Source organism: Triticum dicoccoides, chromosome 5B (assembly GCF_002162155.2).
Source record: "Triticum dicoccoides isolate Atlit2015 ecotype Zavitan chromosome 5B, WEW_v2.0, whole genome shotgun sequence".
Lineage (NCBI taxonomy): Eukaryota > Viridiplantae > Streptophyta > Magnoliopsida > Poales > Poaceae > Triticum > Triticum dicoccoides.
Genome location: NC_041389.1, coordinates 416,917,435 through 416,938,487, shown reverse-complemented (window position 1 = coordinate 416,938,487; position 21,053 = coordinate 416,917,435). Strand labels below are relative to the sequence as shown.

Below are 21,053 nucleotides of genomic sequence, written 5' to 3'. Positions count from 1 at the left end.
AGGGAGGCTTAGATTAGACTTTTTTTAGCATTTGCCCCCCTCCCCAAACACTGAAGATTTTTGTTTCGCCCCCCAGTGATCTTCGGCTAGCTCCGTCACTGGTTGGGATATACCTTGCCCTGTTGGCCGTCATCATGATGGGTTCAGGTTTGGTTTACGGCCTTTTGAAGGCCTTAATTTGGTTCTCTCGATGATGTGGGGTAGTCCGAGCTGCGGCGTTCTTCGAGCAACTCTCCAGGTATGCGAAATGGGTTTTTAAGTTTGTGTTGAGGAAGGCCAAAAACAAGACCGCCGCAAACCCACCCGCCGCCCGAAGCATCAACATGATGGTGCAGGTATCCTGTTGCTCTCATGGGAACCAGGCTGTCGGATCGCCATAACAAACTGGCGATGATTTGTTCTATCTATGACGACCTAGGGATGATTTGTTCTATCTTGTGTGAGACTGAACACCATTGGTTACCTCTGTTGTGCCCAACGACCTTGTGCTCCCCCTGAATAGACTCTTTTGTTGTGTGTGATGAGAAAATTGATCAAGAAAGGGATTGACTACATGTCAATACGACTGAATATCATATTTGGGTCAGTCACTTTTTGTCTCTTTGCGATTTTTTCGGGCCGTGACTATTAGGAGCAAGTAATAACGCCATAGTCGGAGCTAATGCATGCGAGGACGACTCCCCTCCATGATGTTGCCGTATTAATTTAGTACATCCACTTAATTGCTGTCTACAAACCCATGCATACATGCAAGGCAGCTCCATATGTAACAGTATATTACAAGCATACCTATGTGGCTATGTATGTATGCACGTATATGCGGAGGCCAAATGCAACACACCCCTATCCATGTAGCTCATATCAGACTACACAAATATCAGTCAACTACTCATCAGAAACATATAATAGTGAGATTATAGAAAAATGAGCATATAATACTGTGATTTCCACAAAAAAAGTGTTTTCTAAAAAGAAATGGATTAGTGACACCGGTGTTATCCTTACAAAAGAAAAGAAAAGAAAACTAAAACAAAATCAAACAATGAGATAAAAACTAAAGAAATATAAAAAAAAATAAAGTTTTCTATGGAAGAATGAATTCATGGCATTGGTATTACCCTTTCAGAACAAAGGAAATAAAAAATAAAACAAAATAAAAATAATGAAGTTTTCTAAAAAAATGAAACCCTTTTAGAAACAAATAAAAACAGAAAACATTTCAAAACTTGCACTCAAATTGCATTTTTTGAAATATGCAAAGGATACGCATATAATAGTGCAATTTTGACATTGTATTATAATTTACACACATATTATTTACTACTTGCATTTATACTTACACACATAGAAATAAATCTAAATAACAAATTTTGCACAAAATATACACACAAATTGCGTTTTTTTTCCAATATGCATACAATAGTGAAACTTTCGCAAAAAAGTTTTCTAAGGAGAAATGAATTAGTGGCATTGTTATTAACTTAAAGAAGAATAAAACAATAACTAAAAGATCAAAATAATGAGGTTTTATACAAAATGAAATGTTGACATTGGTATTACCCTTTCAAAAGAAACAAAAAAAACTTGCACACCACTTTGCACTGAAATTGCACATTTTACAGTATGCAAAGAATAATAATTATATAATAGCGCAATCTTTCCATATACCTTATAGTATTTGTGCTTATACATTTACATTGACCCAATATCCAAAAATTCCACAAAAGAAAAACAAACTGACCATAAAGAAAAAGAAAAAACCAAAGCAAAAAAAATAACAAAAAATAAAAAAGGGGTAGAGGGGAGGACCAACAATCCACAAAATAACAAAAATTAACTAATAAAGGAAAGAGGGAGAAAACGCATAGAAGCAGAAAACTAAAATAAAAGAATGAAGCAAAATACCCACAAATGATACAAACAAAGGGAGAGAGATGAAGGCTAGATCGCACTCTTAACGGGCTTCGGTCTAGTGGCAATCGACTGACCCAAATATGTTGTCAGTCAAAACAAACAAGCCCAGTACAACAAGTAGCACAGGCAGAAAAGAAAATACAGCATGAATCATAAAGCAAAAAATCAAAGGCCAAAAGAAATCAATTGACCCAAATTTAAAATTCAGGCAACAACTAAAGTGCATAAAAAAAACAACTCAAGACAAAAAAGAGAAAAACACATAAAAAGAAAAAATTAGCATGAACCGGTTTTCTTTAGACGACTATCAAATAGCAAAGGCACCATAAAAATTCTCTTTAAATTTAAACTGGCACTAGCCAAGAAACATGCCGATTAGTATTTTTGGTCCGCCTATCATCGGTCTAGTGATTAGTACTCACTCTAATCAAGAAAGCTTGCATGCGTCGGCTGCATGCCCGTTGCAGTGCTCATCAAGTGCATAAGACAGTGGAAAAAAAAGGATTGACCCTAAAATAAATTTTCAGGCGACTGAAAAGTAGCTAAAGTGATCAAGAAATGGGTCCCGGCTCTGACCTTTTTTTGCGGGGGCCACAACTGATTCCAGTGCAACGCTCATCAGAGGAAGAAAATCATACTAGCATGAGCATTGCTGTTTTCTTCTTCTTTTGGGCGTTGGATTTTTACTATTTTATTACGGGCCACTGCTAGGCGCCGCCCCCCAGCCGTTCAATTTGCTCGTCCTCCGCCGTTTGATTCCCTAGGCATCGTCCTCCCCACGAGAGTTTGCTTTCTCTTGCTCAACCAACATCTTTACTTCGTGCCCCATCTTGATTTCTTGAAAGCCACAATAAACTCTTAATTTCCCTTCATTGCTTTAAGACTATCATCAAAGACTCTTTCATGACCATATCAAGTTTCAGTACGAATATCATCTTGGTCATCATTTTCTCTTCTAAAAACTCCATCATAATCTCTTGTGAGGAACAATGAATTCTTCACTCTAGTTGCTTGCTTCAAGACTTGATCAACCGAAACCCAACACATGAGCTTACCATGATCTTGTCTTGAAGCCATTGCTTGAATTCTTCTCTTTGATTCTTCTCTCAAACTCTTGATTCTTATAAGCCCACATATGTCAATCTTTGAGATCTTCTAACAAACTCCACCTTGAACATATTTGGTTAGACATTAAAATCAATCTTGATGGCCTCAATAGAAATCCCCAAAGACCAACTTGAAACCTCACTGGATATGGGACCTCGAGAGCCAAAACCTAGGCCCCATGTGCACGGGGTATCCATATAGTTGACACTCCACCTCGTGCACATGGTACAAGCCTATGAGCACGGGGTATCCAAAGAAGGATACCATGCAGACTTATTCATATGCTTTCATGGCATTCTTCACAAAGTAACCCAATGCACTTCAAGCATCACTATGGAACATATCTTCATATAAGATTCAATACACTTTATGCTCCATAGGAATTTTCATTTAATACCAAGCTTAGAGCAAATTTATCTTCATATATATGGACTTCATCCTTGATTCCATCCAATATCCTTGAGGCATCATCTATGGACAAAACCTTCAAATATATCTCACTGAAAACATTAGTCCATAGAGATTGTCATTAATTACCAAAATCACACTTAGGGGCTACATGCCCTTTCAACAATCCTAGGCTTTGCCGCCCTTGCCCACATCAAACTTGTCTGCAGAGCAGAGGCGCAAGGCGAGACTCCATCCCACCCAAACCAAGAGCCGGGGTGAAGGTTTCTACCATGAAGGCCCCACCAAGGAAAGGCAATCTACCTCATGCTAGAGTAATTCCTCAGTCCAAACTGTAAGTGTCCTAATATGAACATCTCAATATGTATGGTTTATAGCATACACACAATATCTTGATACTTCCTCTTTGACATTCTGTAGCCCTCCGCCTGCATCAAGCTACGCCAGGCAGTCGGAGACTACTGGCAGTGTTTTTCGTATGGAGGCGACTTCGACTGTGCAGATGCCTCCCATAATCGATGCGATCCGAGAGAAGAGGGAATCAATGTTGTCGTTGAGAAGCCCGTCGGTATGGAGGAGAAAAATAACACCCCCAGTTTTATTGAGAAGTTTCCCACCACAGTCATGGTGGAAAAAGTTGTATCATCGGGGACGACTCAAGCTAGCCCCGGAAAAACTATCCGCTCCCTCATCTACTTAGATGATGAAGTCATTGGTCATCTTCTACAGACAACTTGCGCATAGGAGATGTTGACTCGATTTTTCTTGTCCACAAATGTTTGTGTGCGAGACAGTGAGAAACGACAATAGAGGCCGCCGACTTAAAAACCATTGGCCATGGTGAGATGATAAGGACCTGCAGAAGGTCGTTGACTAGATGAACTCCATACATGTATCATCTAGAAAAAATGTCACTCAATGATTTGATCATTGTCCTCATGTGTTTTGTTCGTTCATTAATTCGTCCTCACAAACGGAAACAATTATAGGCTGTTATTTTCGTTTTTTGGAGACTAATTACCCGAAGATGCGAGTGCACCACTTTCATTTGGCACTATGCAAGTGCACTACATGGTTTGTGCTAGCATCCTATGTGACACCGGTAATTGGAACTGAGTCACTTATAAGAAAGGAGATGCTAGACAAAACCCCCCATTCATACAACAAATAAAACCATCTCTTTATTCTTCATAGGCAATCACTACTACAGCTCCACAATAAACAGTGAACCTAAATTTTCAGGGTGTTGATGAACCTCTTCCCTTGACGGAAATGTTCAAAGAGCCCAGCCACGAAATCCTTGGCCAACATTTTCCTATATCTTGGCGGTCGCTTGTCATCCAGCAAACCGGGCGCTGGCTCTAGCATCGTTTCTGCATCCACAGCGTAAAACACAGCCAAGGAAAGCCTATCCTTCTTGATGTTTGTCACCACTCTGTGAATTGGGCTTGTAAAGATTCCATTGTTCATTATCTGCGTCAAAGTTTTACATACAAGTCAATGAAGCATTAGGGTTCACGAGATAGGATATAACAACGACCGTTGTATATTAATCAAGAGAGTAAGTGTGTAGCTTGTAGTCCTAACGCTTACTTCTAGGCAGTCTGCTAGGTTAATCAGCAATGTGTGAGGCTTGGCTGAAACGTTGTACCATCTCCCATCTCTCTGAACTTGCAGGCCACCGACGGTGTCATCGTTGAAAAGGATGGTAAGGAGACCACCGTCGGAGTGAGCCAGGCCCAAAACTAGGTCAGGCCTCGGACATGGAGGGTAGTAGTTGAATCTAGCAAACCCGGAAGCCTTGTTTGATATTTGGTTGACGAAGTAGTCCTCGTCAATCTCCAGAAGCTTGGCTATCGATCGCAAGACGAGGTCTCTTATTTCCTTGGTTCTTGATGCGTACTCTTTTAGCACATCCCTGTAGAAAGACTCTAGAACAGTTTAGTCAAATAAAAGTTTTTGGTTCTTTTATTCAGTTTCTATAGTTGTCTTTGAATACCCTTTTTTAAGAGGGTAACGCCCCCGGAGTTTGGATATCTTTTAAATAAAGCAATTACTAATCAAGAAATTTCACAAAACTACACCGCGAGCAACAAAAGAACTACTACTACATCATTAAGAGAAGTTTACAGAAGTCTAAATTCACAAAGGAAAGTTGTGTCCTTTTAAAAAAAAACTTACCCTAACTTCGTTATAAGAAATGGCATGATTATACGGGTCCACTAGCGAGAGAGACAGGCAATGCTACGAGACCATCGACTGGATCACAGAGTACTATTCTTTACACTGAGAGTTCCTGAAATTTCACCGTGCCTTCCTTTGCATTGCAACTAAAGCCAATACACTATTAGAACTGTGAAAAACATCACTCAAGGCAAGGGAGTAGGTAACCTGAAAGACTCCGGGTGACTGGGCCACTTGGCGAAATTCCTCTCGTCTTCCGGCTCCACTCTCAGATGCAGCCGGTCGCTCCAGTTGAGGACCTGATCCTCGGACACCACCTTGTCACTTCCATACCCTTCCACCTGGTAGTCCTTGCCGTTGCCGTCCACCAGGTTGCTGCATTTCTGCTTCTCCTCCGCCGGCTGCCGGAAGAACTCCCTCGACACGCTCATCATGGCGTCCATGAGAGAGCCCTCGATCCCATGGTTGGTGGCCTGGATGAGTGTTAAACAGTCTCAGCAGGAGTTCAGTAACTTTATGAGCTAATTGAGGTGCACGCATGCAGTTGCAGACGCTCGCTCACCAGGAAGAAGCCCCAGGTCTGCAGAGCCGCCCGGAGCCTCTCGGCCTCGTCGGCGTCCGTGAGCCGGCTAAGATCGATGAGGGGGATGGGCTCCGGAAACTCGTCGGCGGCCAGCAGGTCGCCGTGACGGTCTTGCTCCGGCAGCACGTACTGCCGCGGCGGCTCCTCGACGCCGGCCGATGCCAGCTCCTGCACCGTCGGCCGCACCATCGGCGACTCGTCGGACGCAGCCATTCTGCTCTTTGGTAAGTGTTTGTGTACTACTGCTCACTTGAAGTTGAAGATGGAGGGGCCGTTATGTATAGCCTCGAGTGTGCCTCGATATTCCTCTTCAAAATTTGTTTTAATCCTCCTCAAAGGAAAAAACGTGCCCCCAATCATTTTCTGGGCGACATCATGCATGACGCACTCGATGCGACTCTTCTTTGTCAGTCGCAATCGTATCATACTCCAGTCAAGATTGCCACTAAGCTACCCATAAATTTTCAGCTGTGTCATCCTCCAGTCAGACTGAGTACTACCAATAGCCTATTACTAGCATCTTGTATCTTGGGCCAACTGTTTCCGTGTTTTTCCTTTCGTTTCTCTCTTGTAACGATGATCACTTGATCTCCCTGTTCTCCCGCTGCTTTCTCCTAAATCAATGAAGCCGGTTACCCCGGATCTTTCAAAAAAAAAAAAAAAAACAATAGCACCCGTGGCCACCGGGCAGGCTGAGCTGTGAGTACTACTAATAGCCTATTATCTTGTATCACATGATCAACAATAGCACCAGTGGCCACCGGGCAGGCTGAGCTGAATTGATGGGAAAAGGATTGACAAAAACTGGACCATTGTCCAGATTCACAGTGGCTGACAAGTCAAATTTGAGAAAGAATATTTTTGCGAAGCGACTGACAGTCTCCTGGCCCAATTCCAGTTGATTTCTGTTCATAATCAGGTTTTCTCGTGACTTCAGCACAATAATCATTTAGTAATCTTCAAGCCTAAAGGGATACCCGTTAATATCAGCAAGTAAGAGGATATTTACAATTTACAAGGAAAAACGTAACGCTGCGACAACGCTGCCATTCCAACAGATTAAAGTACTGCTACATGAAGATTGAGGAGCACAAAGATGGCGCATTCTAGAGTTTTAACTGCAGCAGCTAACTGACAAGCTACAGCTCAAAATACAGAACACCGAATCTTGCATATCTTGCCAAGCAGTGGAACAAGTGGAATAGGATGGAATAATCCTTCACCGATCTCAAAGCTGTCAGGGGGACATGAAACAATTTTAATTCTTCTTCATTTTGAAAGCACCAAGCTGGATTAGCCCCGCCCCGCGTCGCTCCTCTCGGGCGACTCGGGCGGCCCCAACCCTAGAGCGCCGCCGGCCCCCTTCCCCCTCCCTTCAGATCTCGCCGCCACCAGAGATAGCCGTCGGCAAGCCCGCGCAGCATCGAGAAAGGTGGCGGCGGGGCTGGCTGCTGCTGCCTCGCGCGGAGAGCTTGGTGTGCCGTGGTGGCGGCCCGGTCAAGGTGGGCGGCGCCTTCCCTGATGGAGGGTGGCTGCAGGGGTGTGGCCGGTCTTCCTCGGCTTGCATGGGTGGCGAGGACCCGGTGGTGGGATCTCATGGCGGCCGTGATTTCCGTCGGCCGGCCGCCAGATCTGGATCGACCTGCGCCGGCTTCATCTCTTTCACCTTATCCCGCTCGATCTGGGCTTCAGTGTGGCCTTGCTCGCCGAATCCGGGTGGTGGGCGGTGATTGGATGGTGGGGCTCTTGGGATTGGGGGAAACCCTTAGCCGGCGACGGCAGACACGACGACGACTACGCCGCGGCGCCGATCCACTCCTTGGAGTCTTCATTGAGATCCCGGCAGGGATGGCGGCAGCCCGTGCACGAGAGATGGAGGTCTTCGATCAGATCTGGGTGAAAACCTGCTATTGACTATTGCCAAGGCCGTCCATGGCGACGCTGTCTGCGTCATTCCCTTCTTGAAGGCATCGCCGTAGAGAAGTTCAAGGCCACTCTCTGCTACCTCCGGGGGAAACCCTAGATCAGTAGATCGGATGACGGCGGCTCTCTGGTGTCGTTTCCCCCTTGGTGGCGTCATTCTTGGAGGTGCACACGGGCTCGAGGGACCGGAGGACGGCGCCTTTGATGGAGCGGTGCTTCATCTTCCACATTGATGGTGGCAGTTCTCGGTGCCGTGGCGCCGTGGAGACTCGGTGTTTGATGCGCGGAGATGGACTCGCGCAGGAGAAGGAAGCTGTCTGGCGTCATGGTGGCGTTGATGGCAGAGAGGCCTAGCAAGGTTGGTGCATCAGTTATGCTCTGAGGATGGACCAAGGGAAGATGGAGGTGACGGTCCTTGCAGCGTGCGGTGCTCACTAGGAGTGTGCCAAACCGGTGTGGGACCCAATCCAGGTAGTGGCTTGGATTGGACACCCGGCTTTAGATGTTAGGCTTCTGTGCGATGTCTATTTGGTATTAGGCCCGGACATTCGTCACGCCTTCATCAAGGGGATAGGAGTAGCAATGGTGTTTCTAAGATGGTGGTTTCAGGCTTACTAATGTATCACCTTCTAAGCTTTTTGTGAATAATTAATAATATGACTGCATACATCGTTCAGATGCAGAGACCGGGGTACATCCTCCTTCTCAAAAAAAATTAACCATGTAAAAGTTTTAACTGCGGCAGCTAACTGACAAACTACAACTCAAGATTCGGTGAAAGAGGCATGGCGCTGGCGCTCCTCTTTTACATATCGGTAAAACTTTAATCTACATAGGTAATCACTACTACAACTCCATGAACTAACATGTATAATCTATATCTTCAGGGTGTCGATGAATCTCTTCCCTTGACGGAAATGTTCATAGAGCCCAGCCACGAAATGCTTGGTCATCATTTTCCTATATCTTGGCGGTCGCTTGTCATCCAGCAAACCGGGTGCTGGCTCCAGCACTGTTTCTTCATCCACGGCATAGAACACGGCCAGCGAAAGCCTCTCCTTCTCGGTGTTTGTCACCACTCTGTGAACCGGGCTCCTAAAGATTCCGTTGTTCATTATCTGCGTCAAAATTTCACATAGGAGTCAATGAAACATTAGGATTCAGGAAATAGGATATAACAATGATCATTATAGACCATTCAAGAGAGGAAGTGCGCATCTAGCTTGTATGTGTAGGTGCCTACCTCCAGGCAGTCTCCCAAGTTGATCACCAATGTGTGAGGCTTGGCTGGAACATTGTACCATTTCCCATCTCTCTGAACTTGCAAGCCACCAACATCGTCGTCGACAAAAAGGATAGTAAGGAGATTTCCATCAGAGTGAGGCCTGAGGCCCAAAACTAGGTCAGGCCTCGGACGTGGAGGATAGTAGTAGAGTCTGGCAAACCCGGAAGCCTTGTTTGATATCTGGTTGACGAAGTAATCCTCATCAATCTCCAAGAGCTTGGCTATTGATCGCAAGACAATGTCTCTTAGTTTCTTGGTTTTCGATGCATACTCATTTAGCATATTCCTGCAGAAAGATTCTATAATAGTTTAGTCAAATCAAAGATTTTGGTCTCTTTATTAAGTTTCTATCTATGAATTGTTTTTGAATATCTTTTTTTTTGAAAAGAGGGTAATCACCCCCAGACTCTGAATCTCTTATAAAGAAAGTAATTAATCAATAAATTCACAAAACAACATCGAGAAAACTACGTCATTAAGAGAAGTTCTCAAAAGTCTGCATTCACAAAGGAAAATTGTTTCAAAATTAGTTAACTTTCAGCCTTACTTAATTATAGGAAATGATATGGTAATACTGGCCCACTAGCAAGAGAGACGCGCAATGCTACGAGACAATTGACTACCCAGAGTGCAGTTTACATTGATACTTTTCTGGAATTCTCACTCTGCCTTCCTTTACAACTAAGCTAATACAGTATTAGAAATGTGAAAAACATCACTCAAGGTAAGGGAGTAGGGAACCTGAAAGATTCCGGGTGACTGGGCCACTTAGCAAAATTCCTCTCATCTTCCGGCTCCACTCTTCAGATGCAACCGGTCGTTCCAGTTCAGGCCCTGATCCTCGGAAACCACTCTGTCACTGCCATACCCTTCCACCTGGTAATGCTTGTCGTTGCCGTCCACCAGGTTGCTGCATTTCTGCTTCTCTTCGGACGGTTGACGGAAAAACTCCCTTGACGCGGTCATCATTGCATCCATGAGAGAATCCTCGATCCCATGATTGGTGGCCTGGACAAGTTAAACAGTTTCAGTAAGAGTCCAATAACTTTACAAGCTAGTAATCTCTTCGTTACAAATATAAGATGTTTTGGATATTTTAATATGGACTACACTCGGCCTGAAATGGGTGAACAACCACACTAAAACATAAACATGCCTATATGTATCCAATTCACAAAAAGGTTAGAACATCTTATACTTGTGAACGGAGGGAAGAGTAATTAAGGTGCACACATGCACAGATGCTCGCTCACCAGGAAGAAGCCCCAGGTCTGTAGAGCCGCCCGGAGCTTGTCAGCCTCGTCGGCATCCATGAGCCGGCTAAGGTCAATGAGAGGGATGTGCTCCGGCATTTTGTCAGCAGCCAGCAGGTCGCCATGACGGTCTTGCTCGTGCACTAAGTACCGGCTCGACGGCTCCTCGACGCCGGCCGAAGCCAGGTCTTGCACCATCGGCGTCTCGTCGGACTTTGTGGTGAACGTTTGGGTGAAAACATACTTTGCGTCCGGTAGAACCACTGATAGTGTTGTTTCTGCAAATCGAGACGTGCTTGTCGTGGAACCACTATGCGTGTGCTTTGTTTAAAAGCGTGCCATCACTACCTTCGCAAATTACTGTGCCCGTGCTTCACTATGAAACAATGAAACACAGACAGCCACGAACGTCCACGCCTTTTATATCGAATAATATACTTAACACCAAGAAAGAAGCGTGACGCAAGTCAATACGGAACCGTGTCCGTAGGTAGTTCACGTCCGTGCTTTTAAATAGAAGGAAATAATATTTTAAATACAGTGTATCTGACACATAGGCTATTCCGATCCTCGCAGAGTAAACGCCCGTGGCTGTTCCTGAGACAAAGGTTCAGCTCCGTGGGCTAAACATCGACCATGCCTTTTGAACGCTTCAAAAACGGCGTCTCTCGAGTCTGCCGCTCATTGCCTCGCAATAAATGCATGACGGTGTGCCTAATACTAAAGTATGCCTCCATGGGCTTCTCGTCCGTGCCTCTCCGTCTGAACGAGTCGAGTGAATCATTCGGAACACAAACACAACCAAACATGACTCTATATAATACCACACGATGCCTTTGTGGATTTGATGTCTGTGCCTGTGAACCTAATGACTGAAACACATAGAGTCGCAAACGTACATAACCGTGGCTGCAGAGAGTGCTAGCCAGTGCTTTTAAAAAACGCGCACCAGTGGTGACATCTGCAATTATGTCCTTGCACTGTGCCTCATCCTCGTTTTTTTCTAAGATCTTCTCCTCCTCCTCCATTAAGTTGTTGTGTTTTTTGTACGTGCGCAGTGAAGACCTAACCTAAGTGTCTATCTCGTGTTCAGTTTGTGCAGTAAACGCTCGAACGTGACTCTGCGTAATACTGAAGTATGCCTCCATGGGCTTCTCGTCCGTGCCTCTCCGTCTAAACGAGCCAACGGAATCATCCGGAAAACAGACACAGGCGAACATGACTCTATATAATACCACACGATGCCTTTGTGGATTTGACGGTAGTGTCTACGACCCTTATCACTGAAATACAGAAAGTCACAAACGCACATAACCGTGGCTGCAGAGACTTCAAGCCCGTGCAGCTAATGAAATGTACGGTTTGCGCAATAAACGCATGAACGTGATTTTGCCTAATATTAAAGTATGCCTTCATTGGCTTCTTGTCGTGCCTCTTCCAGATCCACCTCACCAAACAATGGTCGTAGGCGGTGCCACGGTAGCAATGGAGGTGGAGATGGAATGCCCTGCTCGCAGTACCAAAAGGTCCAGAGTGGCTCGATGCCGTAAATTTATGATCAAAGTTGAAGCACGGGAATAAAAAAACACTATATTTTGGAACGAAGTTTGCTACACCTACGGGCAATTTCTATCGAGATGAGTTGGAGACCTAGGATTCATCACGATTTGGGTCCCACGGCTAGTTTTATGGTGAGAAAATCAATGAGATTAGGCCATGCAATCGTGTAACTTGCCTCCGTAGTGGGATTCCCGTAAGCCTAGCATTTTTGGAGAACGGAGGGAGTAGTAGAGATAAGCGTTGCGCTGGAATCAGTTTCACTATAAAACAAAGAGATTTTTAAATCTGTGCCCCTAGTTCCTTAGCTGTACTCATTCATCCCCACGCTCTTAACTTTTGCTCAATTCCCCCACTCCCTTGGTTGAAACTCTCACAAATGGGCAAACTGAACGTTGTTGTCAGGTCAATGGCTTGACCGTTAACTCTGACTAGTGGGGCCACGTAGGTGTGCATGTAACTGACCGCGGTCATGGGATAGCACGTGTCCATGGAACATGTGTAGGACCTTGAGAAGAGGTGTCTAGAAGGGGGGGGGGTGATTAGACACTAAGAGCCAAAGTTACAATTTTTAAGATTCTTTAAAGTTTAAGTGGAGTTTAGGCACAAGTTTAACATTCACAACATATAGCAAGCAAGCATGCAAGAGTATATGAGCAGCGGAAAATAAAGCATGCAACTTGCAAGAATGTAAAGGGAAGGGAATGGAGGATTCAAACGCAATTGGATACACAGATGTTTTTGGCGTGGTTCCGATAGGTGGTGCTATCGTACATCCACGTTGATGGAGACTTCAACCCACGAAGGGTAACGGCTGCGCGAGTCCACGGAGGGCTCCACCCACGAAGAGTCCACGAAGAAGCAACCTTGTATATCCCACCATGGCCGTCGCCCACGAAGGACTTGCCTCACTAGCGGTAGATCTTCACGAAGTAGGCGATCTCCTTGCCCTTACAAACTCCTTGGTTCAACTCCACAATCTTGTCGGAGGCTCCCAAGTGACACCTAGCCAATCTAGGAGACACCACTCTCCAAGAAGTAACAAATGGTGCATTGATGATGAACTCCTTGCTCTTGTGCTTCAAATGATAGTCTCCCCAACACTCAACTCTCTCTCATAGGTTTTGGATCTAGTGGAGAGAAGATTTGAGTGGAAAGCAACTTGGGGAAGGCTAGAGATCAAGATTCATATGGTAGGAATGGAATATCTTGGCCTCAACACATGAGTAGGTAGTTCTCTCTCAGAAATAGGATGCTGGAAGTGTAGGTTCAGTCTGATGGCTCTCTCCACGAATGAATAGGTGGAGGGGTATATATAGCCTAACCGTTACACACAATCTACCAAACTCGGTGGGACCGAATTGTTAAACTTGGTCAGACCGATTTAGCAAATAATGTGACCGTTAGGGTTTTCGGTGGGACCGAAATGCAACTCGGTGAGACCGATTCGGTTAGGGTTAGGGCATAACGTAATCTTGGTAAGACCGATTACACAAACTCGGTGAGACCGATTTTGGTAATTAGCTTTCCAGAGAGTTGGTCAGGCAAACTCGGTTGGACCGATTATCAAACTCGGTGGGACCAATTTTGATAATAAGTCAACCAGAAAGTTTGCATTGTAATCTCGGTAGTACCGATTCCTCAAACTCGGTGAGACCGATTTTGATAATGGACATACACAGAGAGATTACAATCCCATCTCGGTGAGACCGAGATCCCTATCGGTGAGACCGATTTGCCTAGGGTTTGTGGCAATGGCTAAGACATCAAAACTCGGTGGCGCCGGATAGGAAGAATCAGTGGGGCCGAGTTCGACTTTAGGTTTTAGGTCATTTGTGTGGAAATGGGAAAGTAGTTGAGGGTTTTTGGAGCATATCACTAAGCACTTTGAAGCAAGAGGCTCATTAAGCAACACCTCATCCCTCCTTGATAATATTGGCTTTTCCTATAGACTCAATGTGATCTTGGATCACTAAAATGTAAAATGAAGAGTCTTGAGCTTGAAGCTTGAGCCAATCCTTTGTCCTTAGCATCTTGAAGGAGTTCCCACATCCTTTAGTCCATGCCACTCCATTGTTGAACTTGTCTGAAATGTACTAGGTAAAAGTGTTAGTCCAACAAGAGATATGTTGACATTAATTACCAAAACCACCTAGGGAGCACTTGTGCTTTCAATCTCCCCCTTTTTGGTAATTGATGGCAATATACATCAAAGCTTTAGATAAAGATATAAAGAATAGCAAGTAAAGCTTTGGAAAGACATGTAACAAGCATAGGCTCCCCCTACATGTATGCAATCATGTGAATATGAAATATAGAAGCATGTGATAGCATAACCATGATAGAGCAGGCAATGTGTTACATGTATCTTGGCTATATGCATCAGAGCAAAAAGTATTAAAGAGAATACCTTCATGCCCATGAGTCCTTCTTGCAAACAGTATGTACATCAGCAAGAATTCCTCATACACATGATTGTGATGCATATACTTACCTTGTGGTCTTGAGTTGGCTTAGGATGGAATGAACCTGTGAAAACAAGGTTAGATAACACAGATGCATCTACTAGCCAGAGCAAACAGAAGAAACCACAAGAATACCAAGACTGGGATGACATGTAGAGAGTGAGTACTGAGTACCACATTGGATTAGACATGTCCCCAAGAGTAAAGATATGCAATGAATTTAAATGATCTCTTTCCCTTAGATGTCTTGCTCCCCCTGAATCTAACATGTGATACTGGGAGAAGATAGGGAACAGAAAATCAGAGCTGAAGGAAAACAGAGCTGAAAGATATGAATGATGATCAGAGCTAAAGTTCAGAGCTAATGTATGCTAATGCAAAAATGAGCACAATAGATCATATGAACATGTCTCTCACCTCAAGAAGACATGTGGACATCTCTCCTCTTGAACACCAAGCATCTGGGATCCTTGAGAAATACTTTCTACTTAAGTATCCTCTCCCCCTGGAGATCTCTCTCTTCTTTTGAGGGCCTCTCCCCCTAGAAGGTCTCTCTCCCCCTGAAGAAGGAAGGTGATAAGTTTTGATGCTCTCTCTCTATCTCCAAATGATAAGCTTTGATGTTCTCTCTCTCCCCCTTTGACATCAATTTCCAAGAAGGGTCTTCTGGAATCTGTCGAATGGGTTTGGTCCTTGAGACACAGAACAAAGCAATGATAAAAATGTGATGCTTGTAGAGGACAAGATTCATTGAGTGGAGCTGGATCAGAAGAAACACAGAATATGTGGCAAATAGTTTTTCCTGTTATGAAATCGGCGGCACTGAGTGGTATGCTTCGGTCGTACCGAAAAGATTCGGTTGGGCCGAAAATAACAAATCAGTGAAACCGAGTTCATATCAGAGAAAACACTTGTCACTTAAGCTCACTTAGACTAGTAAGATCTCACAAAGATTTGCAAGGAATTAACTGAATGATATGCAAGGAATTTGATGCAGAAAATGCAGAGCAAACAGAAAGAAATCTAGATGAAGTTTTTTTTTGAAACAGGGGAAACACATATGCAAGAGACAAATGCAAAACACAGAAAAGAACACAAGAGAACTTCATCTAGAGATGGTCGGTGACAAAGTCACCTATGTTAGAGTAAATTGACTTAGGAGTCAAGTGAGATCACTTGATCATGGGTCATACTCATCGTTTAAGCTCAAAATGGGGTTGCCATTTTTCGTTTAAGCATCTTGATGTATTCACATCTGTCGAGTTGCTTTAACCCATGACTTGGAGTAAAGCTTCTCTAAGATGGAATAGCATACCTTGGTTGGTGGTGTTGTCCATGTAGTTGAACTTGTGTGGGTTGCTCAAGGTTGATGTAGCTCATCAAGAGTTCGGAGCACCACTTGGAATTTGATTCCATCTACCTACATGGGTTAGATCTTTCAAGAAAGAGCACTTGTGTATCCAAAAATGACAATCATGAAGCTCAACATAGAATTTGTCAAAGGATATGTTTGAATGATTTTGTGCTTCCTTGGCTTCAACCACCTTGTGTAGAGACTTGGTGATGTAGAGATTGCTCAAGATATGAGTAGGTTTCAACCTCATGGAATTTGATTCAACCAAGTACCTACATGGGTTAGATAACATGCAAGATACAATATATCCAAGACATAAGTTTTTTATCATAAGAGAAATATCAAGGATTAGTCATAAGCTCATGTCTTGCATGTATCCAATGGAGTTTCTACTCCAAGTTTGAAGCATCAATGATGTTCAATTCTCCTCTTAACCTGCAAAACACTTTCTCATCAAGAGGTTTAGTGAATATATCTGCTAATTGCTTTTCGGTGCGAACATGCTTAAGATCAATGCCACCCTTAGCAACATGATCTCGAATGAAATGATGACGAACTTCAATATGCTTAGTTCGAGAATGTTGCACAGGATTATGACCAATTTTGATAGCACTTTCATTGTCACAAAGCAATGGAACATGTCTCACATATATCCCATAATCTTTAAGAGTTTGGGTCATCCAAAGTAATTGAGCACAACATGAACCAGCGGCAATATATTCAGCTTCGGCGGTGGATAAGGATACCGAGTTTTGTTTCTTGGAGGACCAAGACACAAGAGATCTACCAAGAAATTGACAAGTACCCGAAGTAGACTTTCTATCAACCTTGTCTCCGGCATAGTCCGAGTCGGAATAGCCAACAAGATCGAAAGAGGCCCTCTTAGGATACCAAATGCCAAAATTTGGTGTATGGATTAAGTATCTCACTATCCTTTTCACGGCCTTAAGATGACATTCTTTAGGAGCAGCTTGATATCGTGCACACATGCACACACTTAGCATAATATCGGGACGAGAAGCACATAGATATAACAATGAACAATCATAGAACGATAAACCTTTTGATCAACCGGTTCATCATATTTGGTCAAGTCAAGATGTCCACTAGTAGGCATGGGAGTAGTCATACCTTTGCATTCTTGCATATTGAACTTCTTGAATAAGTCCTTGGTGTACTTTGTTTGAGAGACAAAAGTACCTTCCTTAGTTTGCTTGATTTGCAAACCAAGAAAGAATTTGAGTTCACTCATCATAGACATCTCAAACTTCTCCGACATTAGCTTTCCAAACTTTTCACTAAAATAAGGGTTAGTTGAACCAAATATAATATCATCAACATAAATTTGGCACACAAATAGTTCACCATTAACCCTTTTAGTAAAAAGAGTAGAATCAATTTTCCCAATTTCAAAGCCTTTTCCAATAAGGAACTTGGTCAAGCATTTATACCATGCTCTAGGAGCTTGTTTAAGACCATAAAGAGCTTTGTGAAGTTTGTAAACATGATTGGGTTTCTTAGGATTGACAAAGCCGAGAGGTTGCTTAACATAAACTTCCTCCTCTATTTCACCATTTAGAAAAGCACTTTTAATGTCCATTTGGTACAAGGTGATATCATGATGATTAGCATAGGAAAGTAAGATGCGAATGGACTCAAGTCTAGCAACGGGGGCGTAAGTCTCACCATAGTCCATACCTTCAACTTGTGTGTAGACTTGGGCGACGAGACGTGCTTTGTTGCGAACTACTTGTCCATCTTCATCTTGCTTGTTGCGAAACACCCATTTGGTACCGATGACGTTGTGGTTGTTGTCGGGCTTCTCAACCAATGTCCAGACTTGGTTCCTCTCAAAGTTGTGTAGCTCTTCATGCATAGCATTTATCCAATCCGGATCTTCCAATGCTTCTTCAACCTTCATAGGTTCAATGCTAGAGATGAAAGAATAGTTTTCACAAAAGTTAGCTAAACGAGTTTTAGAGCGAGTGATTCTCCCGGTTTGAATGTCATTGTAGATTTGCTCGACGGGATGATCTTTAGCAATTCTTGCTCGAACTCGTGATAGCTTTTGCTTGGGTCTTCATTAAACATCTTCTTCATCTTGTTCTTCTTCTTCTTGGCCTTCTTCATTGTTGGCGTTGTCATTCTCTTGTCGTGGTGGAGAAGGAGGTTGTTGGCATTCATCTTGATGCACTTCCTCGTTTTCTTCATCTTGGTGTGTCCCGCTTGTGGATGCTTCCATATCAACTCTTGGTTCACCTTGTCGTGAAGTAGAAGCTTCCACTTGGACGGACGAGGTACTCTCCTTCACCTCCGTTGGACGGTCCTTGCCAATAGACAAGTCTTGGATTGCTTCTGAAGGATCTTTGTCTCCTACATCAATTGGCAATTGCTCTATTTGCGAGCCGTTAGATTCATCAAACTTCACATCTACCGTTTCTTCAACCTTTCGGGTGAAATTGTTGTAGACACGGTAAGTGTGAGAGTTTGAGCCATAACCTAGTAGGAAACCTTCATGAGACTTAGGAGCAAATTTAGAACGACGATGCTTATCAAGAATGTAACACTTTGAGCCGAATACTCGAAAGTATCCAACTTGGGGTTTGTTACCAGTGAGTAGCTCGTATGCCGTCTTGCCGAGTAGCTTGTGAAGATACAAGCGATTTGTTGCATGACAAGTTGTCTCAACCGCTTCTGCCCAAAAGTGCTTCGGCGTCTTGTACTCATCAAGCATCGTTCTCGCCATTTTGATGAGCGTCCGGTTCTTCCTCTCAACAACTCCATTTTGTTGAGGTGTGTACGTAGCCGAGAACTCGTGTGAAATCCCTTCTTCGTCAAGAAAGGTGTCCACATTTGCGTTCTTGAACTCCGTTCCGTTGTCGCTCTGAACCTTCTTGATCTTCACTTCAAATTGGTTTTGGGCCTTCCTAGCGAAGTTTTTGAAGATCTTTTGAACCTGCGATTTATCATCGAGAAAGAACACCCACGTAAATCTGGAAAAATCATCAACTATAACTAGACCAAAAGAATTTCCACCGAGACTCTTGTAAGAGTTGGGACCAAAGAGATCCATGTGAAGTAGCTCGAGTTGCCTCCTTGTGGTCATGATGTTCTTCACGGGATGCCTTCCTCCAACCTGTTTACCTACTTGACAAGCACTGCAAAGTCTATCCTTATCAAATATGACATCATTAACTCCAAGGATATGATTCCCTTTAATAAGCTTGTCAAGGTTTTGCATACCAACATGACCTAATCGTCTATGCCACAACCAACCTTTTGAGGATTTAGCAATGAAGCAAGTTTTAGGTTGAGCCTTTTTAGTGAAATCAACAATGTATAGATCACCTCTACGCACACCGGTAAAGACCATTTTATGATTGTCTCGATGAAACACTTGGCAATCTACTTCAGTAAATAGGACATTGAAACCGAAATCAGCAAGTCTAGATACTGAAAGTAAGTTGTACCCAAGAGATTCAACAAGCATGACATTTTGTATGGAGCTATCATGTGATATGGCCACCTTACCAAGGCCAACCACCTTACCCTTTGAGTTGTCACCGAAAGTGACATACTTTCGAGGACTATCGTTGTCGGCAAGCTCACGAAACATGTCTTTATCTCCGGTCATGTGATCAGTACATCCACTATCAAGAACCCATTCCTTTCCTCCTGACATATATCCCCGAAGATTTGCCATAAGACCAAAATGTCTCATTGCATCATCAAGATCGAAGTCACTATCATCATCCTCATCATAGTATCCATGTTCAACATCGTCATGTGGTGGATCAAATCCTAGAGAGGGTGATTTGTTAGAGTGAGTTTGACAATAATCTTGTCTATGAATTCTTATAGCTTCGAAAATAATGTCACTGATAATACCAACATTTCCTTTGGCACGCATAAGGTTTGTAAGCTCAAATAGACGATCACCAAACATAGGATCACTAGTATTCATTTTACTCAAAGCAATAGACTTATGGAGAATTTCATCAAGATTTTTCAATGAATAACCTGGAAATCGTTCCTCAAGAAATTTCCATATGGTGTAGGCGCACTTGAAAGTAGGCAAACATCCAGTCAAGTTTCTAGGCAATCCTCTAATGATGAGTTTGGCAGTTCTAAGATTCCTAACCATGTCAATTGACTCATCATGGGTTGGATGCATAGGGTCAACATAAGGTGCACAAGGGCTAGCAATGTACCTGTTAAAATGATATTGATTGAAAATAACAAGCATCTCATTTTTGCACTCATGAAAATACTCTCCATCAAGAATAGGCACTCTATGTCCAAGACTCTCAATAGTAGACTCATCCATCTTCCTCCAATGGTGATTAAACCAAAGCAATGGAGACCAATGCTCTGATACCACTTGTAGGACCTTGAGAAGAGGTGTCTAGAGGGGGGTGATTAGACATTATGAGCCAAAGTTGCAATTTTTAAGATTCTTTAAAGTTTAAGTGGAGTTTAGGCACAAGTTTAACATTCACAACATATAGCAAGCAAGCATGCAAGAGTATATGAGCAGTGGAAAATAAAGCATGCAACTTGCAAGAATGTAAAGGGAAGGGATTGGAGGATTCAAACGCAATTGGAGACACGGATGTTTTTGGCGTGGTTCTGATAGGTGGTGCTATTGTACATCCACGTTTATGGAGACTTCAACCCACGAAGGGTAATGGCTGCGCGAGTCCACGGAGGGCTCCACCCACGAAGGGTCCACGAAGAAGCAACCTTGTCTATCCCACCATGGCCGTCGCCCACGAAGGACTTGCCTCACTAGCGGTAGATCTTCACGAAGTAGGCGATCTCCTTGCCCTTACAAACTCCTTGGTTCAACTCCACAATCTTGTCGGAGGCTCCCAAGTGACACCTAGCCAATCTAGGAGACACCACTCTCCAAGAAGTAACAAATGGTGCATTGATGATGAACTCCTTGCTCTTGTGCTTCAAATGATAGTCTCCCCAACACTCAACTCTCTCTCATAGGTTTTGGATCTGGTGGAGATAA

The 21,053-nt window shown here is 43.5% G+C and overlaps 1 protein-coding gene and 1 pseudogene across 1 annotated transcript; both read right to left on the bottom strand.

Moving 5' to 3' along the window:
* Positions 1–4,535: 4,535 nt before the first annotated feature.
* Positions 4,536–6,465, bottom strand: LOC119309717 (protein SRG1-like). The gene is made up of 4 exons (XM_037585661.1): positions 6,176–6,465; positions 5,821–6,086; positions 5,023–5,347; positions 4,536–4,902 (listed from the first exon to the last, which is right to left on the bottom strand). Exons 1-4 carry the CDS (start codon positions 6,407–6,409, stop codon positions 4,660–4,662), a joined length of 1,068 nt encoding a protein of 355 aa, XP_037441558.1. The 5' UTR covers positions 6,410–6,465; the 3' UTR covers positions 4,536–4,659.
* A 2,529-nt stretch (positions 6,466–8,994) lies between these two features.
* On the bottom strand, positions 8,995–11,685 carry LOC119309632 (annotated as a pseudogene).
* Between the last annotated feature and the right edge of the window lie 9,368 nt (positions 11,686–21,053).

What these genes read in the sequence shown, in the direction of transcription:
- LOC119309717 (XM_037585661.1), bottom strand. Translation starts at nt 6,409, where the DNA reads ATGGCTGCGTCCGACGAGTCGCCGATGGTGCGGCCGACGGTGCAGGAG. An exon ending in AGTCACCCGGAGTCTTTCAG is followed by an intron (nt 5,348 to 5,820) that starts GTTACCTACTCC and finishes GTCTTTCTACAG; the next exon opens with GGATGTGCTAAAAGAGTACG. An exon ending in ACCTAGCAGACTGCCTAGAA is followed by an intron (nt 4,903 to 5,022) that starts GTAAGCGTTAGG and finishes ACTTTGACGCAG; the next exon opens with ATAATGAACAATGGAATCTT.